Raw genomic sequence first — 15,842 nt, forward strand, 5'->3', positions numbered from 1 at the left:
ATGTCCATCACAGTACATGCACATCCCAGCACACGGAGGACACGCGCCATCCTACACGCACGTCCCAGCACACGGAGGCCACCAACCCGCGGACACGCGCCATCCTACACGCACGTCCCAGCACACGGAGGCCACCAACCCGCGGACACGCGCCATCCTACACGCACATCCCAGCACACGGAGGCCACCAACCCGCGGACACGCGCCGTCCTACACATACGTCCCAGCACGCGGAGGCCAACAACCCGCGGACACGCGCCATCCTACACGCACATCCCGGCACACGGAGGCCACCAACCCGCGGACACGCGCCATCCTACACGCACATCCCAGCACACGGAGCCCACCAACCCGCGGACACGCGCCATCCTACACGCACATCCCAGCACACGGAGGCCACCAACCCGCGGACACGCGTCGTCCTACACGCACATCCCAGCACACGGAGGCCACCAACCCTAAGACACGCGTCTCTCACCGGCAGATCCGTAGACCTGCCCAAGCACAAGAGAGTCACACGTCTTCTCAAAGGCGAGCAGATACTTGCACCTACACAAGTTCTCTTATCTTCACCGCTTCAGTCAATATTCAAGCAGACACCAAGGAAATGCAAGCTGGAGGGATCAAGGAAAACTTGTGTGACGCAGAAAAGGTTTTAATTAAAGAAAAGGAGAAAGCATCAGAAACGAGATATTCAAGCGCAATTTTAAATGAACTGCCCAGCAAGAGAGACTAGAATGTGCGCCGAGAGAAACACAACGACATGACACATAGGGAGTAAGGAGTACATCCCCTACTGCAGGAAGTCAGTAGTAATATTTCAGCACAATCAGCGGCACGGCATCAGACACAGCACCGGCCTACTCCTGCGCATAACCAAAAATTAAACCCTAGGCTAGACTGCCTATGACCGAGACGAGACACACGTGTATGCACGAGCACACACGCACACGCGCGCACGCACACACACACACACACACACACACCTGTTCCGGTATTTAGAACTATTGCATGTCTGTGGAAAACAACCTCGATCTAACCCTTGCTGCATGCAGCACGTGGCTGCGTGCTCTCAGCCACACTGCACGGCCTATACACACGTCATTGTTGCAGCACGCCCAGGACCAAATCAACGCATAGAGCCGGAGCAAGATGAAAATCCTAGTCAATCAAGGGCTGTTGTCATACACGCTGTCCGAAGCTAACACTATTCTGATCTAAACACATCTTTTGAATGCAGGAGACGAACGCATGTGTCTACTAATCGCACTAATCTAAGATTCCAAGCCGATATTAAAAGTAGAAAGAAGAAGGGACAGATGGATACGACTTAGGGGCCAGCTCAGAACTCAGATCCATGGGTAGACGAAATGGAGCAATAATGCAAAAGTTATATAGAGAAAGCGGTACATATCCAGGCAAGCTCCTGCAACTACAAGAGAGAGGGGGAGAGAGACAAAGTCAAGCGTGTGCCCAGACAGGACGAGAGGCAGCACAAACGTAGCAACGGGCCAACCTTAGGCCTAGACTGGTCTGGGTCGATTATCAGCCAGCCAGCATGTGCTGAATTTTTTTTACTATGTTCATAATTATACTCAACTCGTAAATAATAATGAAAGACAATGGTACTGAGGCTAGGACAAACGTGACAACTACTGGGCAGGGGCTGCACCGACACGCAGCAGTGGTGGCAGGGCATTGATAGCTCTGCCGGCCTAAGGTCTTGGCATCACGGCCAAAAGCACGCACCAAATGAACGGTGATGCATGCAGAACGACGGATCGGACGACGTCATGTTCTCAGATACATATAATTACGAATACTCCATACCGGGGTATGGGATGACTACCAGGATGAGGGTTCGGCTGTAGGAGCAGTGATGCATGCAGACCGATGGATTGGGCGACATGTTGATCAACGGGCGGCAAAACGTCGCGGTCAGCTGGATCAATGAGGAGACGCTCTGGCCAGCTGGCATTGGGGCAAAACGACGAGCTGTTACGCCGTTGCGTAAACAGTTCAACTGATGAATGAGTCAACGGGGCAGTCAACAAACGACCGAACCAGTCGATTTAACACACATGTACAATCATGCTGGCCATCCACATCCATGGACACTCCAGTAGAAGAGCCCAAGAAAGCAGGAACAGGTGAGTGGATGCAGCAGAAGATACACGTACATGTACATGTACTGAAGTAGATTTCGTGGGGAGCAGACGCTGTCAAACCGACGGCAGCAGAGAAATATTACGGGACTAGTCTCGAGCATGTGCCGTTCTTGCACTAGGAGTCCACTACCAGTGATGAATTTGTACAAAAGAGATAAGAGAGGAGAGAAGACACGATGTGCTGGCTAGTAAGCAGCACCCCCATGTCTACCACCTGCAGCAAACATGACTTGTGCAAGCACCAACCTGGCGTCGACGAGCACTTGCGACCAGGAGGTGCGGGCGGTCGACGACACCATGGTGACGGTGCAACTTGCAGGAGAGAGACTACTGGCTTTGGGCAGCTGCACCTGTACATGCACTTGAAACTTCCACTGCAGTAATGACAAAACACATCAAACATTCAGAAGACAAACACACACTCAGCTTTTCATGCAGCCTCAGCAGTATTGTAAAACATCCGGCAGATACAACAACCCGGAGACCACGCCTGGGTGCGCGGACGTTCTCTACAACAACCCAGGTTTGCGAGCTCCCATACATGTACATGACAACCGTCCAGGGTTTCCCGGGACAGTCCAGGGAATAGGGTGCTTGACCCGGGGTCCAGGGATGCCCTGCGAAAGTCCCGGGATTGAGATGGAACTTTTGAAACCGGTGTTTTCTCCTTGTTATGATGCTTTTTCAGAGTTTCCTCAAACTAGATCCGTTGTAAGCACACACAGCACGTAGTAGACAAAAAAAAAAAAAGTGGAACTGCACCGGATCGCCGGTCAACAGAAATTTACTTGTATAGTTTAGTTACAGCTCAATGCAATTACATCCTTTTTCGCTTAAACAGCAGTCATGAAAAATACATCTGGCCTGCTAATGATGGATGTGCTAAAAAAATTGGTGTCTGGGGAAAACGGTCAAAATCAAGGGAATTCAGCCTCGTTGTCCAGGGAACTCAAGCCTCCAGGTTGGCATGTATGAGCTCCCACCACGTAGGGAGGATCACAAAAATCCCCACGTATCGCATGTATGGTCACACACTCCGCTCCTGCGGCGTTGCTTCAGCGGAACCGCTACCTTTGAGTGTATATCTCAATACAATTCTAAAATGAATACCATTCGAAGCAAACCGATGCATTGTCTCAACACTGATTCGAACAAGCGAGAGGCGAGTAATCCAACAATAGACATGTAGACAAATGAACACTCACTGGAGACGAGGCAGAATCTCTTGATGTCCTCCGCCTTTCCAACCCCATTCGCACGCTCCACAGCCTTGTACATGTCTTCGCCGCCCATTGCCTCGCAGAGGTCGCTCCATAGCTGAGTCACAGCATCGAACAAGCAAAATGGGCTGGTCTCCGGATGGGCTTTGTCCACGATCGCCTGTGGGTAGGACGAATTCAGAACAAAACACATGCTATTTATGTGGGTCACAATTTCTGTCTTATAACGAGTGCTGTACTTCAAGTATTATCTACTATCCGGACTTGCATATGCCCGTTTTAGGCATCAGGGGATTTGTATCATTGTCTACTAATGAGGTTTGTCGTGTAACTGATGCGGTGGAGAACTCACCGCCTTCGGGCCTTCCGGACAGTCCGGGAACTGTGCTGCCAAAAGGTGAAATCCAATGTCATGCACAGGTTTGACGGCCACGGCCACAACATCACGGATGCGATTCAGCCTATTCCTTCGCTCAAGGTTGCTGAGGGCCTTGAAGTTCACCCACTCCTGCGATGCTGCGAATGTAGAACAAAAGCAAACCGACAGCCAGCGCACCAATCCAATAACACATGTACCCCACAAACACGCATTTACTCAAGCGCACATGCACACATCCACACACGCATACACACACACACACACACACACACACACACACACACACACACACACACACACACACACACACACACACACACACACGCATGCACGCACACATAGATGGGCACACACGCATACACATACACCCACATGCGCGCGCACACACACACACACACACACACACGCACACACATTGACATGCATGAAGGATACAATCAATACCCGGCACGACTAACCTGTAATCGTCGCAACCCCTGCAACAACGAATGTTTATCCGCAAAAAAACATTTGCCATAGAATGTTCACCCTTAATGAAATAATTGTACCTTAGCTGAACACTTTTGTGCCCTGCGCACAAATCCTTACTGAAATTCGGTAGGCATTAACCCTCACCTGCGGTGCTTTGTCCTTTCGCTGCCCACAGCTTTTTCTCGATCTGGACATTGTAGGAGAAAGTAAGAAATACCGCACACGCAGACACACGTGCAAACAGACACACGTGCAAACAGACACACGTGCAAACAGACACACATCTATTTACAAAAGTACTACAAATGTACATGATTGTACATATGTACAATGTAGATCCATCGCAAAGATAATGTCCAATGCGCTGGTCAAGATTTACAGAAGCATCAAGCTTTTACGTGTACTCCCGCGCAGCATGCCGTCAATGCTGTGATCCAGGGCAATATACGGTGACCTGCAATAAGCTCCCACACGAGTGACAGTTCATACGGCACGGTACGGAGCTCGCTTGTGACAGGTAAAATCTGGACTTGGTGCACGGAATCTGTTCCGCTTTCCGGGTTCGACAGTGATCCGCTTTTTTTGCGGTGAGTTTGCCATGTGAGCCTGTCCATGCATGATAATCTATTCGTTGCGGACAGGATTCCGCTTGATGCAGGGTTCGGTAAACCCAGGTTTTTACTGCATAGCTTCTGCATACGGAAATGTTTAACCAACAAGTACCGCGTGGATCTTCTAACCAGGACCTCCTTCATACAATACAACACAACATGTACATACAAGTATCAGGTGGGAACACCTAGTCACTTACCTGATCTAGACCCAGCCAGAACATGGCCTGGTCTCGAATTTCAACCATCGTCCTATCCAGAGGACACATGGGAAACTCGCCATCAACCACGTTCAGCAGCGCGTGTGCACAGCTTGGTATTGTGCAGTTTGGCAGGCCATGTAGCAAGCAGTTGCTGTCGGCAAGCTGTTTTCCACAAGGACACGGCAGAGAGCTGACTGGCTGCGCGACCAGCTTCCACTTGTCTAGCACAGCGGTGACGATCTCTTTGACGGCATCCAGCGTTGTCTTCCCGCTGGTGTCATTGGCACTGCGTGGTTTACCCTCCAGGTACAGCTGCAGGCCACTCCGTGTGTAGCAGATGTGTAGCCACGGCCAGTCGTTCCGGTTCCAGTACAGACGCACGCTGCACAGCGACAGTGTGCTGGCCGCTCGATTGGGGGATCTCAGCAGCGCTTCGACCACACACTGCCAGTACAGGAAGACAGGAAAGTGCATGAACTTATCCTGAACGGCAACGTCACCAGTGCGCTGTAGGCAGACATAAGCGCATTGTGACCTGCACTTGAGCTCCTTTGCCTGCTCAGGATCATCCTTGATGATCGCTGGCACTATGAACTCGCTCTTGGCACTGGTTGCGGGGCTGCTCCGGTCAACAATGGCCAGTACTGAGAGCTCTTCCAGGATCTCAAAGATGAGACGGAATTCGTCGCAGCTAGATTTTACTGCGTACCACATCATGGAACTCCGCGATTCTGGCTCCCGACGAAACTTCTGGTCGAGCACAACGCGGGCTTGTGAGTCCGTCATGAAACCTTTGCAGCACTGGCGTCGGTCAACAGGCTTGATTGACTTATCAAACACCGGGTACACAAGGCCACTAACACAGTCCAAAACAAACTGTGGATCGAGGATGACGGTGCCTTCCAGCGTGAACGTAGGGAAGTACGCCAGGTGGCCGGCTTCGTGGCAGTACTGCAGTAGATGCTTCATCTGCCGCTCAACATCACCGTTGACGTCAATGGCATCAATTGACTTGGCCACAAACGTGGCTTCCTCGTAGGAAACCCACGGCATCGGAACCGCCTTCTTCAGCATGTGGATGGCAATACAGAAGCGCAGCCATGGGAGTGGGATAGCACGTTCGCTCTCTGCACAGCGGTCGATGATGGTTTTTCTTAGGCGCTGCAGCTCTTCGGGATGAGTACCCTCACCTGCGGTGAACCTGGTGCTATCGATGATAAAGTGTGACTCGTCGTTATACACCAAGGACTCGTAGGGCGAGTTCTTGATCTTCTGCTGGAGTAGCTTGCGTGGATCTTTCAGTTTGGTCTTCAGCAACACGTCACTCTGGCAGCCAACCATGAGCACATCATCCGTAGTACTTTCTTCAGTGTCGGCTTTGGCATGGAGCAGAAGCATGTCAAGCCAGGATAGTAGCTGGTCCAGTCGAGTTGCATCCGAGGGTAGAGTGGTTCGCTCGACGTACTCCTCCTTGCCAACGCGGGTCTCCTCCATCTTAGGCAGCCTCTCCAGGAGATCTTGAGATGAGTTGTACGCAGCAATGAACGTGGTGTTCTTCGACATGAAGAGAGGCTGCACAGACTGGTAGACCTGCTGCCCGCCAAGGTCACGGAAGGTGACGACAGTGTAGTCGGGCCTGTTTGCTTGCTCATGAATGAAACCCATGTTACGCTTGAGAAAGTCGGCGACCGTCTCGTGGATTGCATTGCGAAATAGTTGCTTGTCAGACGGCTGCTCGACAGGCTTCGGCTGACTGACATCAGGTGCTCCATCTTTTTCATCCACAACCTCAGCAGCTTCGGGCACATCCGTGTTGGCCTTTGCTGCACTCGTTTCTACTTGCCTCTCATCCTCCTTGTTGCGGTCTGCCACAACAGAAAACGTGCGCAGCATAGTGGTGATGTAGAGCTGATTCATGGCTTGCGATATATCGTCGCATTCCACAAACCGTCTCTCTCGGGAGACCTCGGTGGTAGCATACGACGTGCGCATGCCTGGTGTGCTGAGTTCGTCTTTGTTGTGATCCTTATCCATGAGTGCATTCAGCAGGCTAGTCTTCCCGACGCGGGCTGCTCCGAGGATAGCCACGTGCAGGAAGCGAATGGTTGTGGTTCCGCCTCGGTTGGCTGCTTCTTGCTGAGCCTTCTCGACTTCCTGAAGATCAGTCCGCGGGCCAGGTTCCAACTCTGACTCTGTGGACAGGAGAGACAACACAAGCAGAGCAAGCAGAAGGTAAATTAATGTCAGGGAATAGTACCAGCATGAGCCCATGGGTAAAGGCTGCATACAGGCCTCTTCAGACACAGCATATACTCCACAGGCCTCTTCAGACACAGCATATATTCCACAGGCCTCTTCAGACACAGCATATATTCCACAGGCCTGTTCAGACAGCATATATTCCACAGGCCTGTTCAGACAGCATATATTCTACAGGCCTGTTCAGACAGCATATATTCCACAGGCCTGTTCAGACAGCATATACCGTAAAGTCCGGTGCAAACGCCCACCCCATTTTTGCAAGATCTGCTGGCCTGTACACACTGACCCCATGTAATGTCACCTCTACTGTACGAAAGTGCGTCTCATACCGTAGCGGGAAGAGCGCTTTGCTATGGTAAACTATGTCCACTTTCCTGGTTTCAAAATCTCTTTGGGCACTAGCTACGAGCTAGCTCGTAGTGATTTTATGATGATGGTTGCTTTATTTCGCAAATCCAAACGGGAGTTTCTTCCGAATAACAAGGTAGCGATGAACAGAGTATTGCAGGAACCAAATACACTTCTGATCATTTCCAAATCACGCAACGCTCAAAGGCAAGGGTTTTTCTCGAGCACTTCAGAGTTTTCAACAAGTATTAGTTAGCAGCGACTTTGTAGGTGTAGCTTGTACTAGCTTCTGTGACATACCCTGTTCGACTTGCAACTGCAATACTGCGAACGGTCAAGTCGTTGAATGACACTTCGTCAGAACAATCACTGTTCCGTGCTGCAAATGCCACATTGTGGCACTGCAGAAATTTCATGAAAACCAGATGGATTCTACGGCATTACTACATGGAGAGCGACCTACCACAAAGACGACTCATTTATCGAAGGAAAGGAAATCTCGACATAAGTTTTTCTTTGCAGCAAGATGATGACAATCGCTTTTGCAGAGCCTCCTGGTAAGACATAGGCAGTTTGTAGGCATTACAGCTGTTTTCGTACGCATTCGATCTTCATGCCAGTTTTCTACCACTATATTGACCTGAAAAAGACGAAAATAGTATGGACCCGCTGGGGTGCGCGTTGGCAGCGAAGTGGGCGTTTGCAGCGGACTTTACGGTATTCCACAGGCCTGTTCAGACAGCATATATTCCACAGGCCTGTTCAGACAGCAAAATTATATTCCATAGGCCTAGCACGGACAATAGCAACTGATGGCAAAGAGTCGGGTGCTCTACGCGTAAATCCAATACATGATTACTGCAATCCGGATTCTAAGACGTTACGTAGCTCATGAGATAATCGTCGAGCCTATGGATAAGTGAAGTAGCACCTGTTCAGCGTGACTGTGATTTAGAATCTTGGAGTAGCTAACACCCCAGAAAGTGCAACCCCAGTCTAACGGGCCTGGAACTGCATAACTTCACATCACATCACCAACCCGTACACATCATCCGCACCCTGCGCAGAACAGCCCCGGTGTGGTACTCAAGATTACCTTGGGCACAACAGCAGTCTACTACCGCTTGCAACTGAGCCTCCAGTAACCAGTAACACAGAATCCTGCGGCCATGTCCCCCCCCCCCCCCCCCTTGGCCCCAGCACACACAAATCTACTCATTGCTACAACTCACCGTCAGCATGCGGCTGGTCGACCAGCGAAACCGTCACGCCACTGTGCACTCCGACGAAGAAATGGACATCTGCCGTGATCGGCTCCGGGAAAACAAACGTATCGGAATCGTTGGCAGAATGCCGCTGCAGCCTCAGCCTTCGGTCTCCGGTCAATTCTATCGACAGCGTATCACGAACTTGTAGCTTCTTGACAAGCCCATTTTCAATCTGGGGGCTCTGAAGGCAAAGCATAACATCAGATATGTAGACAGGCACACGCAGTACAAATCTTTGAAGAGTAAGAGTAGGGAAGTACTGAACCGTCAGACCTCGCTTATCCGGTTCTCTTTAATCTGGATCCCTCACCATCCGGAAGAAAATCGTTGGTTACCGATTTACAGCATTATGTCATGCATACATGCAGTATGTGTGTTCGATTATCCGGTTCCCTCGTCTATCCGGATATTCTCGTGGAAAACGGATGTGTGCGGTTAAGCGATCGAGGTCTGACTGTATTCTGTGGGGCATATAACTTGGTGATACATGTAGAGTCGACTCCTGATATAACGAACACCGTTGTGCAGGAGAATTAGTTCTTTATAGCCGAAGTTCGTTATAACAGATATCTCCTGATATAACAAACACCGTTGTACAGGAGAATTAGTTCTTTATAATAGCCAAAGTCCGTTATAACAGATATGCACTTACACCATACAAGCAGCAAGGCATGACTGACAAGTGGTCCATGACAGTATGAAGGTGTTTTAAGTTTACACGCGGCCCTACAAGGTTCGTCATAAACGAAAACGGTTCGCTATAGAGGGTCAATTTCGTATGGGTTCAAACAGGGGCATGGACAAGGGTTCGCTATTTTATTACGAAATTTGCTATAATGCGAGTTCGTTTTATTAGGGGCCATCCGTAAATATAGATATTTATTTAGAAACGAAAACTAGCCGTTTAGAGGGGAGGGGGCTGAGCGCCTGTTCGTTTCTCGAAAAATATCGATGTACATTTGGCATGAGTGAGCATGTTCAGAAAAAAGATCAAAAATATCGATACTATGTACCATTTGTATGTGTTCGTTTCTGAGGGAGGGGAGGGGGGGGGGGGGAGTTGAAGAGAAACGACTAGTTTTCGTTTCTACATAAATATCGGTATTTACGGAAGGCCCCTAAGTGGAGTCGACTGTACGAATATTTCTCGAAAATCAGCCAGACATCCGAACTGCGGAATCAGCATTAAATATGAACTCTTGTTTTAAAAAGCCAATACAAACATGATGTGATGTTGCACATCCCAAGAGGAGGGGGGGGGGGGGGGGGGGCTCAATAACTCCTGTTGAGACATCCGAAGTCCCATATCTTCACACTTGTGCTCAACTTTGAACTGTTGAGTGGGAGAGCTTGTATAGCCACACACAAATACGTCTTGGTAACTCAAATATGGAGGGGTTCCGGTTCACGGAACGACATTGCACTTGTTACTTGAAAGGATTAGGTGACTTGAAAAGGAGTGTCACCAGAAAACATTATTTGAGACAAGTGAAGCATGCGAAAGGGGAAAAGGCAGCAAAAAAGGAGCCACAGGCTCGCTGCGCATGCTCTGGCCTGAGAGCTGCAAAACGGTGCATGCGATGCGTGCAGCAAGACATCAGCATGACGTCAACATGATGTAACACATAAACAAATAAAGACATAATAATGAGCGTAACGCAGATTCGTGATGCATATTCACGACAACACTAACAAGCGGATGACAAGGTAAGTCAGGGAAGATGATTACTGGGGGAAGCTACAAGGAGAGACAGGGAGACGAGAGACTACATGATGAAGGCGAGCGAGCGAGAGAAAGAAAAAGAGGGAGGGAGAGAGGGAGAGAGAGAGTTGCTTGAAAAGGGGCCTGAGTACCTATGGCAAAAATGGGCACGCAAGCAGCTACCCAGGCCAACGGAACAAAGGGGTCATAAATTGAGGAACGGGAGGAGCTACCGGGAGCGGGGGAAAGAATGTGTGTGTGTGTGGGGGGGGGGGGGGGGGGTACAGGAGATGGAGACCTAAAATTCCTGTATCGGAATATACTCGTACGTTAACATTAACAGCGTATTGTAACCGCCCTCATCGACAACCTGAATATTGCGTACAGCGAGCTGTGATGTAGCTATACTATACTGTACTTAGCTCACGTGGGCCAATTGCAACTTTCCGTAGCACAGAACAACTTTACTCTAATTTCAGATATTTTAGGTGCTCAATATTTTTGGTATGAGGACAACAGTCCAGGCTAGGTGAACAGAAATGTTAGGTACAGAGAAGCAGTTCCCTATTGGATTATGTGTGGTAGTGTTTTTTTCAGTGTATTCAAATCTTAGGTATGAAACAGACGCACCGAAAGTACCGAAAACTTGATAAATGTACACCGAAAAATTGTGAAATTACAGTATGCCAGAGCACCGGCTCTACCAGCAAGCCCGTAGCAATTGGTATTTTCACGCAGACACACACCCGCAACTCACCGGGGTACCGTTGACAAAAGTCGTGGTGGCGGTCACGCTCCACACACCTTTCACGTGGCTATTGATGTTGCCATTCCTGACATGTTTGTCCTCCAGCAGCTGGCTGTCAATAGCTCCGACTTCCTGCAGTGTACACGCGCAGCACGCCGTACAGGCAAGTAGCACGTGTGCTGTGAGTTTGGCGCTGACAGGATACAGTCAGCATACATGTGAACACCCTCGCACATATACATGACCTCATATCGAATTAAACGAGCCTTCCTGTCCCAAGACAGCAAATGACACGGGGAGCCTAGTCATCTATCACTGGACATTGCAGTGATGAGAGTGGATCCAACTTGACTGAGATATTACAGAGCATCAGCAAGTCGAATTTTCGAGTGAAATTCGAGAATCGTCACGACAGGTACTCAAAAAGTCGAAACTACCGGTAGGGCTTCGTTCGACTGCAAAAGGCCTGCGAACAGACAATCGGCTTCAAATGCAGCTCGCATGGTCCATACACGAGCAGTGGTATTTTAGGGTTTTACGTCGGGCCCTAGACGACGGCTACTTTGGCCAACCGGACAACAAAGAAGTTGAGACCAAAGAGAATGATTTTATTTCCTGCGCATGCGTATGTAGAATGACGTAACACTCAGTGAGTCAGGTCCCTACAGTACTCCCCCCCCCCCCCCCTTCCCCGTTGGGGAGGAGCGAAGCACGATAAACAGGAAAAAAGGAGAGAGAAGAGAAAGGAAGCGCGGCATGTACAAGGCGGAAAGAGAAAAATTATGATACAATATGTACAAGCGAGAGCGCTGCGTATATGAAATTTGTTTGTGACGTGGCAACAAAAGCCGAAACAAAAGTCAAAATGCAGAAAGCGGAAAAGAGAGAGAGGCATGACAGAGGCGGGTTAACATTTCAGAGGTGTGTTAACGTGACAGAGGTGGAGAGCATGTCAGAGGCAGAAAGAAAGAAAAGAGGAAACGTACGCATGACAGAGGAGTGTTATCGTGTCAGAGGCGGCTGCATGTTGCAGGCTTTGCGGGGTACCAGCAGGAGCGCTGCACTGGGGCGACGCGTGCCGAGTGAGGTGGGGACGGATGGAGGCGAGCGCAGCTCCACGGAGTCCAGTGCCGGGCGTGTGTGTGCGTGCATAGTTGAGCTGGTACGGATGGTGGAGGTGGCCAATTTCCAGCTTGAGGCCAGGACGAAGACAGACGAATACGGATGACTGGACAGCGTGCCGTGGCAGGATAGCGGGGTATCCAGGTGGGCGGGGAGGGTGGCAGGGGCCACAGCAGCTCCGAGGTGGATCCAGTGACGAGTGGTGGTGAGGCTCAAGTTGTACGTCAACAGCCGGCGATTGACGGGATTCCGAGAGCGGGGCGGGCAGGAAACTGCGGCCAGAGCTCAGAGATGCCATGATGAAAACTCCGAAGAGCGCTGCGTCTGGGGTCACCGATTTAGGGTTTTACGTCGGGCCCTAGACGACGGCTACTTTGGCCAACCGGACAACAAAGCAGTTGAGACCAAAGAGAATGATTTTATTTCCTGCGCGTGCGTATGTAGAATACTCAGTGAGTCAGGTCGCTACAGTATTGCACAGAGCTCCAGTGCAATGTCATTATGGAGCGGTACTGTCTTGCATGCAAAGACTCCAGTACATGTACTTCGTGAAGTAGCAGTTATTGTAACACACCGCGCAGCCGTTACCTAGCCAAGGTAGCCACCAACTAATGCTACATTTCTGGCAGAGCCTTACTCGAGCGAAAACAGCTGATGACAGTCTTTTCATTGAGATCAGCCGAAGAGATACGATCGCCAATGGCCTGAACCGGATGGAGCATCCGTCACTTCGCGTCATCCTCAAAGGCCACAAGACACAGCAGCAACTCCGTTCTGCCCAGCCTGGTGACCTTTAGCAAAGAGGAGGAATGAGTCCAACAAATCGACTTGCTATGCTGCTATAATCAAGAGTTACGTACTCTGGCCAAAAACCACAGTGCATCTCAAAGTGTTTCCTTCTCAAGCTCGAAAAGAACTCGAGCGGTGGAGTCCAAAATTGCTGCTGCATGCTGACCCGCTTTTTCATTCCAATGTTCGCACCGTCTTTCATTTTGACACGCGCGTTATCGAACCGAAAACTCGACTTGCTGATGCTCCGTATTGTTTATTTTTCATAATTTGCTTCTGATGCAAACATTTTCGAGCCATATTTTAGGCTGAACAATCGCCACTGGAACGCAAAACTCAGGCCGCAAAGTGGATGAACTCTTACATGCAAACCCTCCGGATTTTTTTGGATAATCCAGGAAAACTCGCTTACATTCCTGTATACCGGAAAGTTATAAATCTACCGGATTTTCCAAAAATTGTCCGGCAGCACCTTTCGCGTACTGTTTGCGAATGTTTGTTGGTCATGATGACGTCACCACGATGTCATGTAATACAACATTTTGCACACTAATGTCAAATCAATGAAAATGGGCGGCATCAAGGGAACCCCCATAATTATGCCGCATATCAAGTACGTCATGACAAAAAAATGGAAGAGGGGAGCGGGTTTACACCAGACTCGGGAGTGTAACGGGCAGTGGCCACCAGGCTGTTAGCAGTGAACAAACACCAGGTCAGTCTATTTCCGCTCGCCACTCAGCGACTGATCGCACACTACAGTACGAGCAGCCAGGACGGCCCGGATCACTACACCGACTCCGTAGTCTACCCAATGCTGCTGACTACAGCTATATCGGAAAACCAGTCCTTTGTTTGGCCGATCTTTTCCCCTCTTCTCTTCTTGCAGTGCACGTTCCACTCCTGGCACAGCCACTCATAACATGGAAATTAAATAGTATCACTCCAAGATAGGATATAATTCGCTCTCCTCGCAAGCCACATCGCTTTGGAAGGCTCTACTAGCTAGTTATAAAACATGCATCGTAGTGTTGCTTCCGATTTTGCCGCTCAGCTTTCACAGGTTCTACACGATTCCAACCAATTGTCTCTTTTCTCACCCCTTCTGTTCAACAGTATTAAGTTTTTAGTTTCCCGATGACTGTAACTTTCGCCTGTGTTCATGCTTTGCCAGCTAGTTTTTATTATTAGCCACGTTTCTTGCAGTAACGGTCGGCTTTTGACAAAATGCTCCACCTTCTTTTTTTTTCTCCCTCACTCCCTTTTCGATAACCCTCAGTTATTTTTGTTTCCTGTTCGACCCTCTTCCTTAGTTGTACATTGTACTGTTGAGGCAACGAACTGAACTGTATCACAACAAACAAAAACTAAACGGTCATGAAGGTGCGGTAGCTGCGGGACACTGGCGTGCAGTAGAGAGTGTCTTCACATCCATCACATGACCGTACAGAACAGCCATGTTGATTCGAACTCTCTCCACTCAGCATCTATGGGTCACATGATGTCGGCCATGTTGGTTCCACTGTCCAAATAATTCCATAATCACTTTCTTCACAAATAAATTTATTCACGTGACAAATAATATGTGAAACCACTCTATCCCACCGCACATTGCAGCATTGTGAGAATCCACACCTTATCTTGATAGACAAGATGGCGGACCTGCCCCGCATCACGATAAAATGCGTCGCGGGCACAGACGAAGTCACACGCCAAAGCACAAAAAAACTTCAGAAAGCAAAAGAGAAAATCAACCATTGAACCCTCGCTGCGCGGGACTTACGATGATGCATGGTCCAGCTTCGCCCTGAGCATTGCGACGGATGTTCATATGCACGTTGTCCCCAGTGCTCATTGGCGTCGCGCTGATCGCGATTCCTCCTAGCTGCAGCTCCTGCTCCTCCTCCATATGGACCGCCTCCGCGTCCTGCTCCTCCTCCATGGCGACCCCCTCCTCGTCCTGCTCCATGATGACCGCCTCCGCGCCCTCCTCCTGCGACCAACTCTAAGCCAGCCCGGCTGCAAGGAGACCGTGGCGTCAGCAAAGCGTGTCTCCAGGCCCAGGGTAACAGGGACCTGAGTGAGGGGCCTGGGCGATGGATTTACTTGAGAGAAGACACTAATCAGGATCAACGTAGTCGTTACGTGCTACTACTACTAGTACTTGCACGTTCCGAGCGCGCAGATAAAACAATACCCGTGCCAAGCAGCGGCCGGCAGGGCAAGAAGTGGGACTTTCTCCAGCACAACGCTCTTCTTTTTTTGCGGATTCGGTAGCCGAGGGAGCTCGGATCGGCGTGCTTTCCCCTGCTTGCACTGAGAATCCCTGCGATCCATACGCGCGCGCACTGCACTGGTCTGCTAGCTAGCTGTGTAGCCGGCTAGGCTAGCCACCTACAGTAGGCTAGTCTACACGCGACACGGCCGGTGCAAGCGCAGCGGGCACGACTCGCGAGCTAATCTGAATTCTGATAATTATTATGATCAGGTATAGAATCAATCTATTACGTCATGGGAAATGCTGACGCGCACGCAGGGGAAAAACCATCTC

The 15,842-nt window shown here is 49.9% G+C and overlaps 1 protein-coding gene across 1 annotated transcript; it reads right to left on the reverse strand.

Moving 5' to 3' along the window:
* Positions 1–503: 503 nt before the first annotated feature.
* LOC135819628 (uncharacterized) lies at positions 504–15,567 on the reverse strand. Its single transcript, XM_065332871.1, has 8 exons — positions 15,075–15,567; positions 11,390–11,512; positions 8,895–9,111; positions 5,050–7,244; positions 4,383–4,425; positions 3,741–3,904; positions 3,374–3,548; positions 504–2,542 (listed from the first exon to the last, which is right to left on the reverse strand). Exons 1-8 carry the CDS (start codon positions 15,258–15,260, stop codon positions 2,496–2,498), a joined length of 3,150 nt encoding a protein of 1,049 aa, XP_065188943.1. The 5' UTR covers positions 15,261–15,567; the 3' UTR covers positions 504–2,495.
* Positions 15,568–15,842: the final 275 nt, after the last annotated feature.

The sequence above is a fragment of the Sycon ciliatum genome, chromosome 6 (genome assembly GCF_964019385.1).
Source record: "Sycon ciliatum chromosome 6, ocSycCili1.1, whole genome shotgun sequence".
Taxonomy (NCBI): Eukaryota; Metazoa; Porifera; class Calcarea; order Leucosolenida; family Sycettidae; genus Sycon; species Sycon ciliatum.